This window comes from Erythrolamprus reginae, chromosome 4 (assembly GCF_031021105.1).
Source record: "Erythrolamprus reginae isolate rEryReg1 chromosome 4, rEryReg1.hap1, whole genome shotgun sequence".
In the NCBI taxonomy this organism is placed as follows: domain Eukaryota; kingdom Metazoa; phylum Chordata; class Lepidosauria; order Squamata; family Dipsadidae; genus Erythrolamprus; species Erythrolamprus reginae.
Genome location: NC_091953.1, coordinates 47,862,921 through 47,887,607, shown reverse-complemented (window position 1 = coordinate 47,887,607; position 24,687 = coordinate 47,862,921). Strand labels below are relative to the sequence as shown.

Here is a 24,687-nt window from a genome sequence, read left to right as displayed (position 1 = left end):
CTGAGGCACCCCACAAGGGAGAGACCTAGGAGTCGACCTCTGTCCCCCCACTAACACCGACTGCGACCGGCCAGAGAGGTAGGAGGAGAACCACTGAAGAACAGTGCCTCCCACTCCCAACCCCTCCAGCCGGTGCAGAAGGATACCATGGTCGATGGTATCGAAAGCCGCTGAGAGGTCAAGGAGCACCAGGACAGAGGATAAACCCCTGTCCCGGGCCCGCCAGAGATCATCCATCAACGCGACCAAAGCGGTTTCCGTGCTGTAACCGGGCCTGAAACCCGACTGCTGGGGACCTAGATAATCGGCTTCTTCCAAGGACCGCTGGAGCTGGAGTGCCACCACCTTCTCAACAACCTTCCCCATAAAGGGAAGGTTGGAGACTGGACGGTAGTTATTAAGCACAGCTGGGTCCAGGGAGGGCTTCTTGAGGAGGGGGCGCACAAGCGCTTCTTTATAGAGTGATGGAAAAACTCCCCTCCCCAAGGAAGCGTTGGTAATCTCCTGGGCCCAGCTCCGTGTCACCTCCCTGCTGGCCGAAACCAACCAGGAGGGACACGGATCCAGTAAACAGGTGGCGGAACTCACAGCTCCAATGGCCTTGTCCACTTCATCAGGTGTCACCAGATCAAACTCTTCCCAGACAGGTGGACAAGTACGTGCCCCAGTCACCTCGACTGCCATAAGAAATTTTAAAAATTTGAATCAGAGTATGGCATTAAAAGAGGAATCTCATTAAAATGAATATCCTTAGTCTAGTCTTATGATCAAATGGCAATGGAAAAGACTGAAGATATACTTAACTTGCAGCAAGTGTGAAAAAGAATCAGTCATTTAAATTAATGAATAAAATGAAATTCAGTTTTCAAGGTTTTTTGGGGTTTTTTTGCTTTTTGAGAAAAATGTAGCGAAAATGTGAAAATAAATACATTGTTTCTAGTTTGGGGGAAAATATCTACTTGTATAAAAATAAAAAGAAGCATATAGAGAAGAAACAAGTTCAAAATTCAAACCTACTGCTTAAATAAACTTGAATACTTCATAGTTGTTTGTTATATGTTTGGCAATTTAATAATATTATAGGCGTTCTACAGTTGATCATTTAAGAGATTGAGCTGGGTTAGAATGAATATGTTTGTAAGACATGATTTTGTTATTGTTTTAAATGAAAGTCAGGCTAGTGAAGGATAGAAGAGTAATATGAAGTTCTAAATATAGGATATATTATGTTTTGCTATTGACAATAGTGGTTGAGAGGGAGGATGTAAATGGGGAAAAGTGAAAAAAAATGACTGAAATTGCAATGACTGCAAGAAAAAAGTGTAAGTCCTTTATAAAAAAAATATGATTCCCTACTGGACGAATGGACACTGGAGATAATAAATAATGTAGAATCTACTTGGAACAGTTTGAAAATACTATGTTTCAGGGTTCCATCAAAAATTATGTTATTGGGAAAGATCTTTGATGGAAAGCTGAAGTGAAGAAGACTGTAGACAGAAGGAGAAAAGCAAGTAAATGATTGGTTGGTGCTAAAATTGAGAATGAGAAAAATATATTTGGAAAGACTATAGTCAAAACCAGAAATTAACATTTAAGATTAAGAAAATGTTTTGGAACTGGATAAAGACTATCAACAATCTGAATAGATTTAGAAACAAAATATGGTGAAATAATTTGTTAGAAATAATATTTTATATCAAATTGTAAACTGTTTAGACTAATGAGAAAAATGATGAAAAAGAAGATATTATAAGAATATTATTGTAAGGCTGAGAGCTAAATTATACAACTTGAAAAATGTTATACAACTGATTTGCTATAGAACTGTTTGCTTGTGTAATAGTGTATCTGTTGAAAACATCATTGCTGTGTTATATAGAACTAATTTACTTTTGGACTGGTGTGTCGGTTGAAAACATAGAACTGTTTTGCTTATGGACTGGTGTATCTGTTGGAAACATCATCACACTGTTGCACCCTCACATCTCTTTGGCATATCTATAGTTATTCCAAATTCCAAAGGGTGGAAAGTATAAAGGAATGGTGCAACAGGGTTAATATTTGACAAAAATAGCAGAAACATAAGAAAATAAGCAGTGTCCTGTTGTATCAAACTCCTGGTTCATCAGTTCAGCAGGGATGAACCTACTAGATCTTCTTGAGTTTCCTTCATTGGTCCAACTCTTTTTTGAAGCCAGTCAAGCTCATTTTTTTTATAATTACCAGAATTCTGATTAAGTGTATAAGAGGTAACAATGAACAAATTGTAGAAACTATAATGAAACTCTGTGTTGGCAAGAATGTTGCTGAAGAAATATGTTTATTTATAGAAATTAAATCTTGTATTTCATATTTTGTATGCATATATAATAGAACGCTTGCTCAATTCAATAGAACAGTATATAATGAAACTAAAGAATTCACAAGAATAAACAATAAGCATTAGTGAACTTGGCATTAATAGACTAAGGAAAAGTGTGTAAATTACTTTCATTTATTTATATAGTTAAGAATAAATGAACAATAAATGACTGTGGTAGCATTAAAGTTGTCATTTAGGACATAAATGTAAATGCAAGTGTACATTAAAAACAAATAATCTGTTGGTAGCCAAGAAATAGACTGTATGATAAAAGCAGCATGTATTTGAAACTTCCTGTATCTCAGTTCAAAGTAGCTATGTTTGATAGGTAAAATATAAATCATATATAAATAGTGGAAAAAACTAAATTAAGTAGATAAATTTGTGTTTCTTGATATAGCATCTGCTAACAATAAAGTAATAAATGAATTTTAATATGTGAAACTGTTAGTTGTGAAAGGAAGGAGACAAAATCAAAAGAACATCTATGCTCCTCCCTCTCTGATTTCTTTTTAAGGCTCTACCTATCCCTTATGTATTGTGTTGACCTTTTAAACAGGAGTCCAGTTAAAGAAATTGTGTGGGTTGTGAAGAAAAGAAGAAGTGTGGATCCTGAAGGAGAGAAAAGAACTAAGGAAGGGCCAAGAAGAAATGAAAAGATGAGTTGCCAAGAAATTATAAGAGGGAAGGATCAAGAAATTAGATCTAATGACAGGAGCAAGAAACCCCAGTGTGAATAAGTGGGTCACATGAACAGAATCAACAAAGTGCTGCAAATAATATATTAGTGGCAAGAAGCTGAACTGGGATGCCAAATGGTTTGTGGATTGAAAAGAAGGTGTTGAAAGCTTCAATGGAACAATAAAAATGTCTCACTAGATCTAGAAACATAGAACCATAGAAGACTGATGGCAGAAAAAGACCTCATGGTCCATCTAGTCTGCCCTTATACTATTTCCTGTATTTTATCTTACAATGGATATATGTTTATCCCAGGCATGTTTAAATTCGGTTACTGTGGATTTACCAACCACGTCTGCTGGAAGTTTGTTCCAAGGATCTACTACTCTTTCAGTGAAATAATATTTTCTCATGTTGCCTTTGATCTTTCCCCCAACTAACTTCAGATTGTGTCCCCTTGTTCTTGTGTTCACTTTCCTGTTAAAAACACTTCCCTCCTGAACCCTATTTAACCCTTTAACATATTTAAATGTTTCGATCATGTCCCCCCTTTTCCTTCTGTCTTCCAGACTATACAGATTGAGTTCATTAAGTCTTTCCTGATATGTTTTATACTTAAGACCTTCCACCATTCTTGTAGCCCGTCTTTGGACCCGTTCAATTTTGTCAATATCTTTTTGTAGGTGAGGTCTCCAGAACTGAAGAACTAATCTAATTATCTATTCACTCACACAATCTGCAGCAGCCTAGTGATGGCTATTTTACTGCATAGCCAATCCACAGAAGTAATTAAGAAATTTACCAGTTATAAGCTGAATGTCAAAGAGCCAAGCAGAAGAAAGAAAGTAGCAGCAGCAGCAGTTAAGACATCATCATCATCACCACCACCACTACGGATGAACTACACTACATTCCTGGAAGAAACACCAACTTTCCATCCCTTAACAGTCAAATGAAGCCACACAAGTAATCTTAAGTAATCATATCTCATGAAGAGCTGAAGAACATGGACAGCTTAGAAAGGAATAACCATGGAAGTAGTTGAAAATAAAAATTAAACAAAATACATAGGGGAAAAAACTATAATCTAGACTAAAAACAGTACAGTATAATGTAATTTTAAAAGATGATAGAACTACTTGTAGAATAGATTTTAATATATCTAATAGATTTAGTAGGATATAGAGAAGTGGATAGCCAGGATCATGAGGTATGTTGTAGTGTCTATGATGTAACAAGAACAAAGTCAAGAATGTTTGGTTGCTAAATATATATAAACTGAGTAAAGATATAATTAAATAAAACAAGTGCATACAATGTTTTGATAGAGAAAATGCAGAAAGATTATATAAAGAACAAATTATTATGTTGATAGAAAAAAGGAACCCTAAAAAGCTATAGTTGGACAGATTTGATGAGTTCTTGAAATAGATACCACTGAGAGGTTTAAAGAACAACAACGAAAGAATATTGAAAGCTGTGTATAAAATAGTGAAGTAAAACTGGTTTACAAGGATAGAATAATTTAGAGAGCTATGATGCCTTTACTTTTTCTCATTTCATGATTTTAATTTATTTGTTTTATCATTTCTAACTCCTTTTCTGCCTTATATGACTTTCTGTAATTTAAATAGTATCATACTTTACCATAGTTATGAATAATTAACAGAGAAGAATCTTCTTGGAAAAGGCAGGTATTAAAAATATTCTAAATCTGACTTACTTATTGTAGTATAAATTAGTAAAGGGCTTTCAATGTCAAAGAAGCAATAAGTAATCTGGATTTTTGGAAGCAGCAAAACTTTTGGTAATATAGTAGGTAATCTAGACCAGTGATTTTCAATGTTTTTTGAGCCGCGGCACATTTTTTACATTTACAAAATCCTGGGGCACACCACCAAGCAAAATTACACAAAATGACACTCTAATGCAGTACATATTATACATATAGTTAATAATATAGTTTCTAAATGTATTTATACTCACTTAGTGTGAAACCTGGGCCTTTTTCAATGAACACAAAAGGGATATCCTGGCAGGAATGGTAGTTTGGGGACCCATGTTTAATTTCCCCACGGCACACCTGACTATGTGTCACGGCACACTAGTGTGCCGCGGCACACTGGTTTAAAAACACTGATCTAGACTTTGGTGATTTTTTTTTCTCACATCTTTTTTCCTACTATATTTCCTCTTGAGAATTTTCATTTCAATATTAATGCATTCCATGAATTTTTATGGTTTGTTTTTTTTACTAAATCAATTCATGGATTTTTGCAAGCAGCAGTAGTGCCTCTGATAGAATAAGTGTTCTGTTTTATTTCAGAGAAACTGTGAATGGTGTGTGTTTTAGTAAATTAGCCAAGTATTCAATGAAATATCAGAAAGAATTATCTAGAATTCTGTATAATAGAATGTCTATATTTTCCTAAATTATTGTTTCACAATCATGATAGATTTATAGGTTATGAAACTGAAACATGGCACTGAACTGGGTCAGTGGTGGGTTTCGCTACCGGTTCGTAACTGTGAATGTGCATGCACAGGTGGCATTTCTGTGGTGATCTCTAGGTGGATGACTGGAGCTTCCTGCTGCTACTAATTTGCCCGAACTGGGATGAACCAGTAGCAACCCACCCAGCAAAAGACAGCCGTCTTTGGTGCTATCCATACCCCATCGCGGGTACACGTGCGTCAGGTGGTCTGTGCCCATTGGTGCAAGATTTGGCTTCTGTGCATGTGCAGCAAGTGAAATCTCATGAGGATGCACATGTGAGTGAGATTTCAGTGATTTTTTGCCAATATTTTTGCTTCTGCACTCATGTGAGCATCTTCACATGACATTTCGCTTGCTAAGCATGCGCAGAAGCCAAATCTCATGTAGGGGCACATCCCAAAAATTGCTACCTGAGCAGAGTGCCTGAACATTCTGGTAGTGGCCCATCACTGAACCCACCACTGGTATTGATGTCACAACAGTTATTAGTCTCCCTTTCCTATCACAAGATGAGTTTCAGTAGGAAATGATATTTCTGTATTGGTTTTATCATTTCAATTTTCTAATATTCATTAACATGTCCTTTGGCTCTGTCCTATACTAAACAATTATACCACATCTTGGTTTCAATAGTCTTTGCTTTATCATCTGGATTTTACAGATCCAGATGCATTTTTATGGCAGCAAAGAAATACATAATACAGAACACTGCCTATCTCAGATAGATTCAAAAGAGCAGCACATAACTGCGGAAGTTGTTTTTATTATAATCACAGAGTAAAAAAGGGTCATGTCACTTCACTTGGTGTAAACTGACTGAGACAATAGCCAGTGAACCATGGAATGAATGATTCTCACATTAATCTTGTCAATGAAAAAATTCAAAATAGCATGGAATCAAGCTGGTTTTATAAAATATACCCATTTGGTTTTAATTGCCATGCATTCCAAGGAGGATTAAAATTTAACTAAGTGCATTATCTCAAATTAAGTGCTTCTAGGACTTCAGAGGTCTAGTGTTAGAGAGAAAAGCACATTACTATAAAATTTAAGAATTTTTTCATCTCTACTCTCTAAAGCCATATTAACTCTTGAATACCAAAGAAAATATTGAATTCTTTACCATATATACAATTAAAATATAAGTATGTTATGCAGGAATTGTCCCATTTCAAACAGACTGATTTTTCCATAAATTATTTATCAGAATCACCTCTATCTTGTGTAAATTAAATATAAAATATTTAGCCTTCATGCATTCTATTAATATGCGATTAAAAGAAGAGGGAAAAAAGACAGAAAAATTGTGGGTTGGATGAGATTCCTTCTCCCTCGTTATTATTTACAAAATAAAAAATATCTTTACAGAACAAAAGCAGAGGAGATATTCATCAGGTTTTGACCAGTTCTGGAAAACCGGTAGCAGAAATTTTGAGTAGTTCAGAGAAGCAGTAAATACCACTCTGACTGGCCCAGCCCTCATCTATTCTCTGCCTTTTGAATCCCAGTTGATTGGGCGGAAATAGGAATTTTGCAATAACTTTCCCCTGGAATGGAGAGGGAATGGAGATTTTACAGTATCCTTCCCTTGGAATGGGGTGGGAATGGAGACTTTACAGTATCCTTCCCCAGACATGCCCACCAAATCGCACCCATCAAGCCATGCCACACACACACAAAGCAATGGCCACAGAACTGGTAGTAAAAAAAAATTGAATCCCACCACTGAACAAAAGGTAATCTACGAACCTCTATGAATAGATAGGTAGGATAAAATATAAGAATAAAATTGTATGGAAAATATAGTGAATAGTGCTGATGTAGTTACAGTGATCCCTCGATTAGCACGGTCTCGATTAGTGCGAAACGCTGCAACGCCGTTTTTCAAAAAATATTAATAAAAAAATACTCCACGGTTTTTTTGCTATACCACGGTTTTTCCCACCCGATGACGTCATACGTCATCACCAAGAGTCACTTCTCTGTCTCTTTCTCTTTCTTTCCTGTCACTATGCTTCAATCATTTTCTCATTTCTCTTTTTTCTCCCCTTTTTTCTATCATTTCTCTCTCTCTTTCTTCCTCTCTCACACTCTCTTCCTCCCTTCTCTCTCCCCCCCTCCACTTGCCCACGAGAAGAAAAAAAGCAACCTCTGCCGGGCAGCTCCCCTTGTGCCCCCGCTTTGTGCCTGCCTCTTTTGGGGATTTCTTTTTCTTTTCTTTTTTGCGCTGGCAGCGGGAGCTGTTGGGGAGGGCTCTGCCGGGAAGGCCTCTCAGCTGCAGAGCCGAATGGGGGCGGAGGCAACAGCGGAGCCCGGCGCTGGGGCCATGCGAGGCTGTTCATCCAGGGGGGCGTGGACTGGCAAGTCGCCCTCCTTTCTCTCTCTTTCTCAAGATCGCTTGCCTCTTGCCGCTTGCCTATTGCAGTGAAGGAGGCGAAGCAAGGCTCCAAGCTGCAAAGCGGCAAGCGGCAAGCGATCTTGGAGTTTCCCCTTTGCCTGGGCGGCAGGAAGACCAAGGGAAGGTTCCTTCAGCCGCCCAACACCTGATCCGCTCCGCAGCACGGCAGCAGCAAGGAGCCGAAGATGGGGTTTCCCCTTTGCCTTTACCCCATCTTCGGCTCCTCGCTGCTCTCCGCGCTGCGGAGCAGATCAGCTGTTGGGCGGCTGAAGGAATCTTCCCTTGGTCTTCCCCGCCGCCCACACGCAAACTCCACCATCTGCGCATGTGCGGCCATGAAAAAAATGGCGCACATGCGCAGATGGTGGTTTTTACTTCCGCATCCAGTATAACGCGGAAATCGGTTAGCGCGGGAGGTCTTGGAACGTAACCCCCGCGCTAACCGAGAGATCACTGTAAATCTCTTTTTCTTTTATGGTCTTTCTCCAATTTATTTTCCTTTTAATTTCCTCATGTAGTTTGCTTGTCATGAAAACAAATAAGGCAATGCTTCGTAGGTATAATTACAAATGAAAAATAAATAGCTTTTTCAATAAACCTTTTTCAAATTAGTAGATTTCTAAAATCCTACTTCTCACATTTTTCTCATAACATTGCAGCATTCCTATGGTCACGTAATCAAAATTCAGACATGGCAACTGAGTCATCTTTATGGTGGTTGCAGTGTCTTGGAGTCATGTGATCACCTTTTGTGACTTTCTGATAAGCAAAGCCAAATTCACTTAACTGTTGTAAAAAGTGAGCACCCACCCTCCTTGAAGAATAAAATATTTTGAGAAATATTTAAAAAGACAGATTAACATATTTCCCAAAGGGACAAATGGAGAATCGTGTTTTTTACAGGCATAAATCAACCCATACTTTTCTTAATATCCCATAGCAGATGTCAGCACTTAAGAGATAAACAGCTGATTGAAAGAAGACAAGTATCTAGATAGCTTTATTAATAAGCAAATACCACCACTCAAGAGTCAAAACAGAACAAAAGCCATTAAGACACAATAGGAATTGCCCAACACCCTTTCAGAACACAAGTCCTTCATTGCATCATCTCAGAGCAGTCCAAACTTCAACCAAACTTAACTCAGACAAACACATAGGATTTGTACTTTGCCTATAGAGCCAGCTATGACCCCTACATGGCCCCTGGTAATCTGTCAACAGCCAATAGAATACATATTCTTGAACAGGAACAGGAAGCTCATATACAAGATTCAAAGAAGGTATAGAAACCCTCCACTCCATTTTGTCAGCTGCCCATAACCCATGTGGTTCTGCTTCATCATTAAACCATCTTTCCAATCAGCCTCCATGTATCCAGTATCTTTCTCCCAACTTGGAGCTGAACCAGATGGATATTTCTTCCCACACTGTGTTACTAACTTCTGCAATAAGTCATTTAACAATCTAACAACTCTGCACTAACAATAGTGTTATTAACAACTGCAGTGATTCACCTAACAACCGAACAAGTATGTTGTAAAAAACTTATTTAACAACTGGCTCACTGAGCAATAAAACTTTGGGCTTAATTGTGCTCATAATGGAGGATTGTAATGGTATTTATACAGTGTTCATTCAAAATTGTTAACACTGTAATGTTTATCAATAAGTATGCAAAAAAGAAAGAAATGTTAAATAATCTTAATAGTTTCAAATGTCCTTATTAATAAGTGTAAAATTATTTGGATTTTTCATCAAGAATTGAAAGTAACATGGAAAAACTGGTGCAAGTTACATCAAAGTATTTTTGGTACAATAAAGGTTTTAGTTTGAAGCTGATTATTTAGTTTTAAGATCTCCACTGTTTTGTTACTTAATATTGTTTGTGCATTCTGAAAAGGAAAAGGAAAGATAAACAAAGGGAATTTGACAATGATTAAAATACCAATAGATAAAGGGAGAGAGAAAAAGGCGTGAGGAAAGAAAATAGTCTTATGGGAAAATATTTGGATTGCAATCTAATTATATTAAAGATAATGAGTAGCAGAATCTCATTCTGACAGTTCTGTCTTTTGGTTCTTATTGAAATTGCATTTCCCATCTGTGTCTGTGTACATTTGGGAATGACAACATGGGTAGCTCTGTAAGACAAAGGAATGCCTGGAAATAGAACTTGTTTGCCTTGATAAAATAAGCAAACATGATGAAAGGTACATTTTTTTATTTGGTATTTTAAAATGATTTCATGTTCTGTAGCCTTTTATTGCCAGCCCTTAATGCTAAATTATAGCAAACTTTATTTTAACAGATGTTAAATATTTAAAAGAAGAGGATGCAAATCGGAAAACATTCACCGTTAGCAGCACAATGAATTACAGAGCAGACCGTTCTGATGATGGTGCAGTTGTAAGTTGCAGAGTAGATCATGAATCGTTGAACTCTACACCTCAGATAGCAATGCAACTCCTAGAAATACACTGTAAGTATTATGTATCTGAGTTGTATGGATGATGAACTATTATTAATATTATTTATTATTTGAGTTTTCATTCATTATTTGGAATTTTAGCAAATTACATTTTCCTTGTATAGCAATAATTTTTAAAAATATTTAAAATGTGTGTAACACAATGGGGATTTAATATTAAATAGCTATCACAATATTGTCCATATCTTGCCATTTCTACAGTTATCAGTTGACTCATAGATGTCCATAGAAGTTATGTATGTATGGACTCATACAGTTAAAAGCAAATTAGTTCCATGTGACTGTGATACCTAGAAATCATATTGATGCTTGTATATTCAGATACCTAAATTTGAACATTTCATGAGTCCTGACAAAATATGTCTACTTGGTTTATCCATCCTTTAAATAACCAACAAGTTATATATTGAAGTCATGAATCCAAGGCCACCAAAATTACATTTTGATTGAAATAAAGTAGTAAAATATGGCACAATATTTATAGAGTTTCAGAAAATGGAATAAAACTTGATGTAAAACTCATTAACATTTCTATACTTCTTTCTTATCTTTTCAAAAATAAAACATTTAATAGACATTTATTATTTACTTATAAAAACATTTATTGTTTTAAAATGTCTATTCTTTTTACACCTGTTATATTTAATTATTTTAAAATAAAAATCATGTTATTTTATTACCTTATATCTTATATACCGGTATTCAAACTATCAAAATTATAACAGTACAAATCCATAAGATTGTGCTATAAACTAAAGCATACAGTAACTGGTCCTCCCTTTCCTGAAGTTTATAGACAAACTTAATGATTGGTTATAAAACACCTGGTCCAAATAATCCTTATGGTTTAAGCATTTGATACAGCTTTTATTCATGATATTGATATAATTTTTGTAATAGAATTTGAAAAACCATTAGCAAATTTAGCAGTGTGATTATTTTCAATAATTTTATTTTTATTTTTTTAGAAATAATAGCACTACAAAATATAATATAGATTTATTTATTTATTATTTATTTATTTATTGGATTTATATGCCACCCCTCTCTGTGGACTCGGGGCAGCTTACAACATTTTACAACATTTTAATAAAAAATACAATAGATAAAACATTCTGGCCCAATTAATAGGATAATAACTTTTAAAAAAATTCTTAAAACTAAACATTTAAAATCAAAAAGTCACACACCTACTGTCACACCAGATACATTCATTGGGCAGAACCTGGGGCCTAATGACCCCAAGCCTGGCGACATAAATGTGTTTTCAAATTCTTATGGAAGGCAAGGAGGGTGGGGGCAGTGCGAATCTCTGGGAGGAGTTGATTCCAGAGGGCCAGGGCTCCCACGGAGAAAGCTTTTTTCCTAGGCCCCGCCAGCCAGCATTGTCCGGTTGATGGGACCCTGAGGAGATCAACTCTGTGGGATCTAACCGGACACTGGGATATATTGGCAAAAGAACATTGTTAGTAGCTTATAAAGAAAATGTTACAGTGGTCTCTTTTTTCTATATCTCATAGCAAAGAATGTACAGTGGATTCATATTAATCTTACATTTTATTTTCGATTTCTGAGGAGGCTAAAATCTATTCTAGACTTTCCTGCACCATTGTGTATAATTCTGCATTTTGAAGGGCTACAAAAATAATTTCCCATGTATTTGCTATTTCAATTTTGTGTTTACATATATTGAGAAGGTTACAGAAGTGATAATGATAGAATAATGAAGGAGCCTATGTACAGAGATGCAGCAGATGGTGAAGGAATATATAGTCTTATATACCACATTTTTTTCTCGGGTTCTTCATTAATTTATTTCATCTGAGCAGAAATAGAAATTGTCAAGTTTGGATGGAATAAGTCAGAGAAAGGATTATTTCTGCCCTATCTCTCAAATTAAACTTCTCAATCATTTTCCAGAAATGTGTGTTTCAATTTATTCCTTGATTTTTCTTCTGTAAGTTAAATTTAAATCATGATTGCTCTTATTCATTAGCTAACCTTTACTGATATTAAAGTCATCGAGGTCATAGAAACTGCATTTATTGCGGAAACAAAAGTGGTTTTAGCACAGAACTTTACCAAGTCTCAGAAGAGATAACACTGCGCAAAGTAATGATATCAATTCTAGCTCTGTTTTATGGATGATAGAAGATACTGTTCACCTCCAGGCAATGTCACACATTTCATGAAAAATCAGTGGGTTTTACTTAGTTTTCACTGCTCACTGCATTTACTTTAATACTAAAAAAAGGAGAAGGCATCTGTTATAGCAAAGGCACAATGCATGAACTAGAATGAACCACGATTTCTTCTTTACTATATACATTATACTGGTTCTTTTAATTAAGCATAATAATATAACTAAAGTAATTTAAAAGGGAATCAGTGACTTGAAACATATTGTTTGAAGGCATAAAACTAATTTAGAAGTATCTTATTTAAAATGTTGGATTTTTTAAAGCATAACTAATGAATTCATTGCTATATTCAAATTTCTTAAGATATAGATATTAAAACAAATAATAAGGTAAATTTAGTTATTACCATATAGAAAAGTAAATAACCTAAAAATACCTAGTAATTGCCTGGTAAAGATTGCCTAATAACTATTGTGATAAACTTTGCAGAAATAATACTTATTTCAGAATAGAGATTTCCTATTAAAAGTGCAATACCTAGCAGTCCTTTATTTTCTCTGCAACATATTCTTAGCTATATCTCTTTATGGCTTTGTTAATATAACAGCAGTGGATTGCTACTGGTATGGTACGGTTCTATGAACCTGTAGTGGCAATGGCGGGAGAGTCTGCCCACCCACCTGGATGTGGGTGAAAGCATCATGCGTGCGAGCACGCGCGCAAACAGGTAGTGATGGGATTTAGAATCCATCACTCTCATATAACCAAAATAATATCAATTTTACAGGTTTATTTCATACAAATTTCAAAAACTAAAGTGTTATTTTGTATTGAAAACATTTTATGCATAATATGGTTTATTGGATTTATATGGTTTATTGGATTTATATGCCGCCCCTCTCCGCAAACTCGGGGCGGCTCACAACAATAATAAAAAACAGTACAGTACATAATACATAATATATAATTAATTCTATGTTGATCTTTGAATATCATACATTATATATTTTTAATACGGTCCAAAAAATTAAGAAAGAAACCAGTGAAAAACAAGACTGATTCTATAATGTTACTGTCATGTGAAATTTGTTGCTCTTTTTATTTTCAAGATATATTCTGGAGTTGTGGTTCAGAAACATTTATTTTTGTGAAAAAACTGAACTATATTAACACTTTAAATATGTATAAATTATTATATCATAAAGCTATAAAATTATTTTCAATTTGGTTTTTGAATAAAATATTGGCAACACCCCCACCCCATGTGAAGAATAAAATATACTAAACACTCTGAGATACATACAGAGAAGAATTGCTGATAGTCTTCAAAAATTAAATAGGAATGTAAATATATTGGCAAATGAGTTTAGCAAGGCAAGATTACACCAGGTGCACTCCTGGATATGAAATGCTGTGAAAATTATTTTTAAAATCTTAGTCACAACAAGCACTTGGTACATTAGTATGCTCTGTCTAAAACATTTAGTTTCTTAAGGGAGTTGCAGGTGTTAAAAGTTTGCCTTTTTTTAAAAAAAAAGGAGAAGAAATATTTCCAGTTTGTTATTTATTTATTTGATTTGATTTGATTTGATTTGATTTGATTTGATTTGATTTGATTTGTATGCCGCCCCTCTCCAGAGACTCGGGGCGGCTAACAGCGACAATAAAACAGTGTACAATAGTAATTTGGTACTGATGATTAAAAATCAATTAATATAAAAACCAAACATACATACATACATACCATGCATAGAATTGTAAAGGCCTAGGGGGAAAGAGGATCTCAATTCCCCCATGCCTGGCGGCAGAGGTGGGTTTTAAGTTGTTTACGAAAGGCAAGGAGGGTGGGGGCAGTTCTAATCTCTGGGGGGAGTTGGTTCCAGAGGGCTGGGGCCGCCACAGAGAAGGCTCTTCCCCTGGGTCCCGCCAGGCGACATTGCTTAGTTGACGGGACCCGGAGAAGATCCACTCTGTGGGACCTAACCGGTCGCTGGGATTCGTGCGGCAGAAGGCGGTCTCGGAGATAATCTGGTCCGGTGCCATGAAGGACTTTATAGGTCATAACCAACACTTTGAATTGTGACCGGAAACTGATCGGCAACCAATGGAGACTGCGGAGTGTTGGTGTAACATGGGCATATTTGGGAAAGCCCATGATTGCTCTAGCAGCTGGATTCTGCACAATCTGAAGTTTCCGAACATTTTTCAAAGGTAGCCCCATTATACAATCCACCTAGTCCTTATTGTTTAAACTTCATTTGGATGAAAGAAGCATTATTTTTATTAGATGAAACATCAGACTAGTAAACACATGATATGTCACAAACCATAAATCAAAATAATAGTTCTTTATGTATAACTATGAAAATTGTGAAGTAGTTTTTAAGAAAATATAACAACAGGACCCTGGTTTGGAACCAAACCAAACTATGCTCCCCAAATCATACATAATTCTAGTGAGATATTTTGCCATATTTCCTGGCAATGATTTTAAATGAATTAAATAGATGATTATGTCGTCTCCTGACGTCTCCATTGAACTACTTGAGTTGACTCTGTCAGATAGCCTAAGTTTGGTCTTCTTTTTCATAACTTTAAAAAATGCAATATTGATACCTAGAATGACCTAGGACCATGATGACGAACCTGTGGCACCTGTGCCACAGGTGGCACACAGAGTCATCTCATGTTAATGCCTCCTGCCAGCCAGCTGGTCTCCATGTCCATGCACAGGGGTGGGGCATTTCCACATGCTGCACTGGGGAGAGCAATTGGGGGGATTGCAGAAGGCACAGGAGGGAGGAATCCAGGAAGAAACTAACACACACTAGGGGAAAAAATTGAGGAGATAGTAGAAGGCACAGGAGGGAGGAATCAAAGAGAAAGTCAGCATGTGATGGGGAAAGCAATTGGGGGGATCAGAGAAGGCACAGGAGGGAGGAAGCCAGGAGGAAACCAACAGGGATGGGGAAAGTAATTGGAGAGATCAGAGAAGGCACAGGAGGGAGGAATCCAGAGTGCGATGGGGAAAGCAATGGGGATATTGGGGATTGTCTCCTCTCGTTTTGGTGTTAGCAGGCCTCATTGAAGCCTCCTGAGTCTTCTAGCAGTAAAATGGGCTTTAGGGAGGAGTCGTCTGTAAATGTGTGAGGGATGGGGGAGTACGGGGGGTCATCTACACATGTGTGGGAGTGAATTGCATTAGGGGGTGGCATGCACACACATACTGTTTGCGCATGCACATTTTTTTAGCACATGAGGGGGGGGAATGTTAGCCATCATTCACCTAGGCAAACTCTCAACTTATACATAGCATGTGTGGGAAACAATTTAGCAGATGTTATCTCCCATTCATAGGAGAGCATTTACTCTCAAGATTTCATAGCATAATGTTAATAAACTATTCTGTGTGATGCTTATTATATATTAATGAAAATTACTCTTTCATAGCTTTCTAGCTTTTGATAAAAAGTTATATCCTCACACATTTGCTAGTTTTAAGCAATATGAAAAATATGCATATCTAAGTTTCTAAAATAAGAGAAATATTTTTTACAGGAAAAGTATGTAAATAATCTATCATCTATCTATTTTCTCCATCCATCTACCTACCTACCTACCTATCTACCTATCTATCTATCTATCTTGTTATATCTTATTGCCTTATTACATCTTATTACCTTACCTGCATACTCCAAAATGGCTCATATTAATATATCATAATTATCACAATATACATGAAATCAAATACAAACAATCAATTAAATTATTAGCTCATCCCAATTCATTAAATTATTAGGCATCTGAAGACCAAATCTTAACTACCAAGGCTCTTCTGAACTGCTCTATGTATTTATAAACTATTTTAGGGTGTTCGTTTAATTAGTTTATTTATAATCCACAGAAAAAGATAGATCTCTGTGTGAACTTTTAAGGACATTTATGTTGGAATTCTGCAGAATACATCCAATTAAGCTCAGTTATTCTTGTTCAACACTTCTCCTCCCACAGCTTTTGAAAGCTTGGGGAGATTTTTCAGATCATATACAAGAAAATGTCCCTTCCTTCTCTCTCTTTGTCTCTTCACACAACTACACTTCATCAATGTCTATAGATCTAAGCTTTCATACTCAAAGGCTGCATAGGAGAGAGAACAGAAATATAGCTAACCATTTTCAGCATTCAAGTTAATATTTGGAAAGCTGATAACAAAGAGATTAAAGATATTACCTTTTTGAAAGTATTTAATTGAATTCACCAATTCATATTATTTCTAAGAACTAAATTTAGTTTTTATAATGTGCACTCATACTGTTTAACAATAAGCAAGATTTTCGTGTGAAGATTAGAATGCACAAAACAAGATTTTTTTAAAAAATGTATATGTTAGATAGGTTGAACTGATGAGGCAGACATCAGGCTCAGTGACAATAACAGTTCTTTATTAAGGCAACTATGTACAACCCTGCAGCTTCTCTATCTGACAGGGAGACAGAGGGAGCTGTCAGATTGCTCAATCTTCGGAGAGGGGCGGCATACAAATCTAAATAATAAATATATATAAATAAATAAACTTTGAGTATCTTCCTGCCAGAATGGCACACCTGACTGGAGCCTATGTGCTCTAGTCTCTGTATGTAACACCCCTCCCCTCTTAGTTGGGCCAATCCAATGTGTGACATAGTCACACAAGTAGGCGGGACATTTAATGTTTCTTTCAGACACACAGCTCAGTTAGAGCTTAGTTAATGGTCAGGTTGGTTGAGTCTTTGTATCTCCCAGCCTTGACCAGTGGAAGTGTCTGGAAACCTCCCCAGGATGTGGCTGGAGCTCTAAGAATAAGTTTGCTCAGAGCTCGCCCCCTGGTAATGGCGTTTCTAGGTAAGTCGTCTGGTTCTTTCAGGCTTGAGTTTTCTATCTTGGAGTGAGAGATTACTTCTTTTGGCATTCTTGTTACAACATTATTTCTGGTTGCCTAAACATGGAGCAGCTGAGTCTGCCTTGAAGTTGGTCAATATGCCTTCTCCAGCTTCTATCGTCCTCGAGGTCTAGTCTGTAGGATCGAAAGCTGGTGATTTCTAAAATTGTGACAGGAACTCAGAGACCACTCCCAGCACAGTTGTGGTCCCCTATGCTAAATTGTTGGAGTTCACAGAGTAGTAGTTTGGATGTAACCAATCCCGGGGGACTTTAGCTGGCAACCCATTATAGGGGCTTCTACCAGTGGTGGCTCTAGGCCTGATATGTTTCACAAGGAAAAAATTGTCAATTTGTTTGTTTATTTATTTATTTATTTATTGATTGATTGATTGATTGAATTTATATGCAGGTTTGCCAATAGCTTGGCCCCATTCTAGTTACTGCTTCCTTGGCTGATCTTACCATTCTTTCAACTTAGCCATTACTGGCTGGATGGAAAGACTAACAAAGGGCATGTCTGATTACCTGCTCTGTTAGGAAGGTTTCAAAATTAATGGCCATGAGTTGAGGCCCATTGTCAGAAACCAAGACGTCGGGGAGAAAAGTCTCCATAGTACCTTGACAACCTCTTCTGCCATTGTAGTGTTCATGAGAACTACCTCAAGCCATTTCATGTAGGCATCCACAACTATCCCCATGTGTGGGGCCTTCAAAATCAATGTGCTTCCTGGACCAGAGTGCTTTGGGGGAGCTGGTCAGGATTCCTGGGATAGATTGCAGGTTATCACCCATTCAGTGATTTTCCCATCCATATTAGGCCGCCACACATAACTTCAGGCCAAAACCTTCATCCAGACAATCCCCAGATTCCCCACATGTAAAGCCTCTAATATTGCAACAAGCAATTTGAGTAGAACAATCACCCAGTCCCCCCACTCCCATAGAAGACATCCCATTAATACAGATAGCTCATTTTGCTTAGTTTCATATGATTTGAATTCTCTGAATTACATTTGAATTTGAATTCCAACTGTTCCTTGGGCCACTCCCTCAACACCCAGTGCAGAACCTGGACAATGGTTTGTCCTTAGCTGTGGCTTTTTTGACATCACTGGCCCTGATTCAAGGCAGTCAATTAGGAAAATAGGCATCTTAGGTGTAGTATCACCCAAGAGTTCAGGCAGGAGGCACCTGCTGAGAGCATCAGCATTGCCCAGAGTCTTTCTGGGGGTGATATATTAGCTGGTAGCTGTTGTGGTTGGCTCTGGCCCAGCTCCTGCCCCAAGGAATGTGGGGGTGGATACAGGGGAAACATCAACATGTCATAGGCCTGTTTTATTGCCAACAGAGGCTGGTAGTGCAGTTTCCTCAGACGAAGAAGAAGGTGGGAGTGATTTGGAAGAGGGGGGCTTGGCACACAGCCCAGGAAGCCAATCTCCATTATCTTCAGTTGATTCGGATGCAGAAATCTTGGACCCATACAGGCGTAGAAGAGACCAATTGAGGACATATTACAGGAGATAAGAGAGGCCACCTGTGTTTGGGTAGGGCTCTAGTAATTAGAGCTGCTGATACAAATAGCAGCGTGTTGGTTTGGCCGTTGTGGAAGATTATCTGATCACAGTTCTTTAGGACCCTGCCTTGCTGTTTTCTGGACTTTGTTTGTTGATTTTTCATGCCTTTGAAACCAAAGCGGAGCGAAGTGTGTGTGTCTCACTTCATTGGAAGAAGGAGGGCTATGACGTTTCTTCACTTAGCTGCTAGCTAAGTATTTAAAGACTGATTAAGGGAATTGTACAGCCTACAAGGTTGTTTTGGGACGAGTGCTCTTTGCAATACAAAAAGGGTGCTTTGTTTCTTTTGAATTTTGTGATAAGAAACATTGTTTTGAATTTTCAAACGTGTGTGTGTCTGAAATTTGTACCCTTAAATTTTCGGGAGACTCATACCAAAGAGCCCGGCAGAACAGTAGTCATAGCCAAGCAAATTATTCATAGTGAAAGAGATGCAGGCAATCCCCTGGCAAGAGCCAAGCAGTTGTTTGTGATCATTAAGTCAAAATTCCAAGTCCAATCCTGAGTCCTTCGGGATTTGGTGGCATAGAAGTTGAATTAATAAATAATAAACTGTACAAATAGTCATGGAACAGCTTGACTCCTGCCACTGCAGCCAGTGCTTCCCTGTTCAACTGGCTATAGTTCCATACTGCAGATGTCAGGGTCCTAGAGTAATAATTGATTGGGGCTTTAGTTCTGTAAGGCAAACAATGACTGAGGACTGCCCCTATATTGAAAGGTGATGTGTCACAGGTCAACACTAAAGGAAGTGTATGGTTGTACTTTACCAGGAGGCTGTCTGCTGATAGCAGTTGCTTGACTGTTTCAGTTCTGTCCTAAGTCCATTTTGCTTTCTTTCTAAGCACTCTGTGCAATGACTTGGTTAAAGTCGCCTTCTGATATAGAAAAATGCTGCAAAAGTTAAGGAGTTTGAGGAACTCCTGCAGTTTAGTCTGGTTGTAGGGAGTGGGGGAATCCTGAATGGTCTTAATTTTTGAATTTGTGGGGTGGATCTCAGAGCCATCTACCATGTACCCTAAGAACCCAATTCATGGCACCCCAATTTGATATTTTTATTCTTTCAAACAGAGGCGCTTAGCTCTAATTCTGCTTAGCAAAATACTAAGTCACTGAAAAATCTGCTTTTTGTCTGTTCCGGAAATTAAAATCAGACCCACAGTAGTTTAGGAATAGAGCTCTTCTCTTGTTGCCTGATAAGCCGAGAAGATTGCTTGCCTCCATGAAGCATTCAAATCTGGTCATGTAGGAGTCTCATTGCTCCTATGCTGGGTTATAGTGTCTTGGTGGTGTGTGCATTGTCATTCTGGTCAAGTGGGGATTCTTGTTGTTCACTCTGTGGAATACCTACTGCCCTGGGCTAAATTGCAATTGTCAGCTCTTTTCGTTATCTGCCTTCTTATCCCATCTTTGTCGCCAGTGTAAGATAGGGTGAATGGATGAGGCAGACATCAGGCTCAGTAACAATAACAGCTCTTTATCAAGGCAACTGTGTACAATCCAGCAGCTATCTATCTGAGAGTTAGCCTTTTTATAGGGAGCTGTCAGACTGCTCGACCATTCAGCTTTGAGTATCGTCTCACCAGAATAGCGGACTTGACTGGAGCCTATGTGCTCTAGTCTCCATATGTAACAGTATAATTGTACTGTATTGGTTATTCTTCCATCTTTCAGTATTCTTTCTTCGTTTTTCCAGGATCATTCACTTACAGTATTTGGTTTAAATCATTTATCATATGGCTACATCCTACCACAGTTATAACTGTTCCAAGTTAATTGATTCAGGACTAGAATGCTGGTTGCATTCATTTCATATATAAACTACTGTTAAATCTCAAATTAATTGCACGGTTTCAAGACAATGTATGGTTCTCCTTATGGTATAGGAGTTATATGAATAACTTCTATAAGTACTATGAGGTTACAGAGTATGATGACAAATATGACCACTTAAAATGAATAATGTTTGTGTCCCTTCAGCCTGATAGACATAACTCAAAATATTGATTTATATTCTGAAACAAATTCTCCAATGCAGCTTGTTACCAAATCACCAAAATAGCAGCATGAGCACCATGCTACCAGTACAGAATACATGTAGGATCTCAACTTGTTTGAAGGCTTAAGAGTACTGTTTGCAATGCATTTATATAACATGACTTGATCAACAGGCCATTCCTCTAGTTCAACTATCAACATAAAGTTATCCACTCAGAAAGATAAGAATGATTAGATATTTTGTCTCCATTCCTTGAAGCTTAGGACTTTACCATATCTTGTCTAATGCAAAGCCAATCCTGCTGGGCATTCTATGGAAATCCATATAATCTATGATGGTATGAGATATAGGTTAAGAAAGAAAAGACAAAAAGATATGAATGTAGTGTTGCATGCCTTGCTTCTGCATAGGTTCCATTCTTTTTTCCATACTGCATAACAAAAATGCCATTTATCTAAACTTCTTTACAAATTGTTTATTCAATATGTTTGCATTTGATGAACAGTTTGTCTAAACTCTTTTCATATTCTCAAAAATGTACTTAGCACTATTAGCCTACTAAAAAAGAATATTTTCAGTATTTTATTTTAGATTCTACTCTAAGATTTTACCATTTTCCACTCCCAGTCCTTTACATAATAAAAATGCAAGGGCTACATTCAAGCATCAAGCCTTTTTCAGGCGTGAATAAAATATTCATGAAAGGGCTACTAGGAATGGATGGAGCAGCTATTTCTGAGTGACTGGCATCAGGCATTTTGGTTATAGATTTCTCTAATAAAGGCAGTCATGTGTATAAGAACATAAACTGATGGGCTAATTAAGTACTGTTTTTTGTACTTTAGTTGGTAAACAGGTCAAAGCAAGGTCATTGCAAGAAGTGGATTTTACTACAATCATTAGTGCAAAGAACTAATTAAAGTTGTGCTTCCATATGAAAGTATTTATATCCCTAAATTTAAAAAAATGAAAATCAAATACAAAATCAAAATAACAATTACACTAACAATCTAAAAGTTTTTTTTTCATAGATTACTAATGCTGCAATTAAGCTATGTGATATGTTTGTCATTTGTGGTTTTGAAATTTCATGCACAATGTACTAATGAAAGTCCACTAGTTTTGAACCAAACAGCAAAATTTCCGCAGGAAGAAAGATGATGCAGGAAATAATTTTAACTGACACAACAGGGCTAAGACTGTTCATGTGTAATTTTTCAAATATTCTTACTTGTCATCAGGTCAAATTTACTGTTGCATCGCTCCCTGCCTTGTGAATATAAGATATTCTGTAAGATCTATTTTAGACCATATTTTTCTCTATATATCTTATCATCTTATTGTAATGGCATTGAGATCCCATGTGCTGTTCAATGTTAAAAATATGTACAGTGCACAGATTCATACAACCACCTGAATAAACTTGAATAAATTCTAAGTTTAACTCATCCACAAGTGAATTCTGATATTGCTTTCATAATTTGCACAGGACAATGTGTATACAATTTTAATCTTATTTTATAAATATTATTTTTCCAGATATTCCTTCAGTTAAAATAACACCTTCCACACTGTGGCCAGAAGAAGGACTATCTATAACTTTGATTTGTGAATCCAAAGGAAAGCCATTGTAAGTGATTTAACAAGCGATATGTTTTTGTTATTTTCTTTATTCTCCTTTGATTGCAGCTACTGACTGCAAAGCTGTACTGTTTTTCTTTTTTCCTGGGGTGTAAAATGATCTCTACTACAGAAAATCCCTTGAAGCATGTCTTCATTAAATGCCTATGGAAGACTGGTCTTTTACTTTGTAATTTATTTTAGTCTTGGGAAAGGATTCCTGCTGTGCATTTTTTTTTAAAGAAAGCTATTTCAACCTGAAAAAATTGCAGGCTTATTTGCTGTTCATATCATCAGACTGATGATAGGTACATATTCTCAAAGTAAAGTCTCACATCTGATAAAAAAGCTTTTAAAATCAACACTTTTTAAACTAAAGCATTGAACTCCTGCTTCTTTCAATTGTCATTTACATGGTAATTGGAAATTTAGTGATGTATGTAAATATCTTTTCAACTATCCCAATTTTAAAATGGCATTAAGGGACTGAAGATGAATATGTTTGAAATTAATTAGGAATGTTTATTTTTTTTACCAACAAATGTTAAATTATTTTTGAATATATTTTAAAATTTATGTATAATTTACTACTAAGTAAATATGAACATTATTATATCCACCTACCATTATTATATCCACCTACCATGGAATCACGTTCTACTTCTCAGTTTTATGTTAGATGCTTTCAACACACATAATTTTTAATTTATTTAGTTATGCCTGCATACTACACATCAGGCAACATGCTGCCATGTTGGGGACTTGTATTTTTACAAATAATATCGATGGAGTAACCAATCTTGAAATTTGGATGGAAGAATTCACTGTAAGTGTTAGGAAGACATCTATACATCCTGGCTATTTTTCTAAAGAATAGGGTATTTGCAGTCCAGATTTTCTCACTCAGAAAGTGGTCTATTTACCGTAATTCAATAAGAAGACAAAAAAGCAACAGCAGCAACAATAATTTTATAGCCAATTACATTACCACAATATACTTTCTTGGGGGGCTCTTTAAAGGCAACTTAGAACCTGCAGTTTATTTATTAGATTTATTTATTCAGATTTTCACATAATACCAGTGCTGAAAGCTTTGCATTGATTTGTCAGGTACACCTCTAAGTGCTAGTTTTTTAATGTAAAAGCTCCATACAATGGAAATAAAAAGTCTACATACCTCTGTTAAAATGCCAGGTTTTTGAGATGCTTTAAAAAAACAGACCAAGATAACTTACTTTACAATTTTGTATATCTTTAATACAACATCAGTGGGGAAATAAGAATTAAAAAGCTTAAAATAATATGGTTGCATAACCCTTAAACTATTTTTTATGAAACATCTTTTGATTTTATGATAGCATTAAATCTTTTGGTGAAGAAGCCTATGAGTATGGCACATCTTGCCTTGTGAATCCTTGCCCACTCTTCCTTGCAAAAGCACTCCAAATCTGTCAGATTGCAAGGGCATCTCCTCTGCACAGCCTCTGCAGGTTATCCCACAGATTTACAATTGCATTTGCATCCTGCCTCTGCCTAAACCATTCCAAAACCTTGCTCGTCTTCTGGTGAAATCATTCTTTTCTTTGATTGGGTCATTGTGGTATTGAAGTGAAATTTCTCTTCATCTTCATCAGATTAACAAAAGCCTGAAGATTTGGGCAAAATTAATTAATATTTGGAACTAAAACAGCAGTTCTAGCTGAAGAAAAGCAACCCCAAAGCATAATGTTGTCACCACCCTGCTTCACTTTGGATATAGTGTGCTTTTCGTGATGCACAGTGTTATTTTTGTGCAAACATACTTTTTAGAATTGTGTCCAAAAAGTTCATCCTTGGCCTCATGAGACCATAAAACATTTTTTCCAATGATTTTGTCAGACTTGACGTACACTTTTGCAAAATGTAACGTGGCTTGGATGTTATAAGAAAAGGCTTCCATCCTGCCACCTTACCTCACAACCCAGACGTATGAAGAATATGGAAGATTGTCACCCCATGTAA

At 36.6% G+C, this 24,687-nt stretch overlaps 1 protein-coding gene across 3 annotated transcripts in view; it reads left to right on the top strand.

The window, feature by feature from the left end:
- CADM2 (cell adhesion molecule 2) overlaps positions 1-24,687 on the top strand; it is a 406,671-nt gene that overhangs the window by 296,003 nt on the left and 85,981 nt on the right. For all 3 annotated transcript variants that reach the window (XM_070750255.1, XM_070750253.1, XM_070750254.1), the window contains 2 exons: positions 10,253-10,423; positions 22,606-22,696. In XM_070750255.1, the coding sequence (XP_070606356.1) occupies positions 10,253-10,423; positions 22,606-22,696 (262 nt within the window). The remainder of the gene's footprint in view (positions 1-10,252; positions 10,424-22,605; positions 22,697-24,687) is intronic.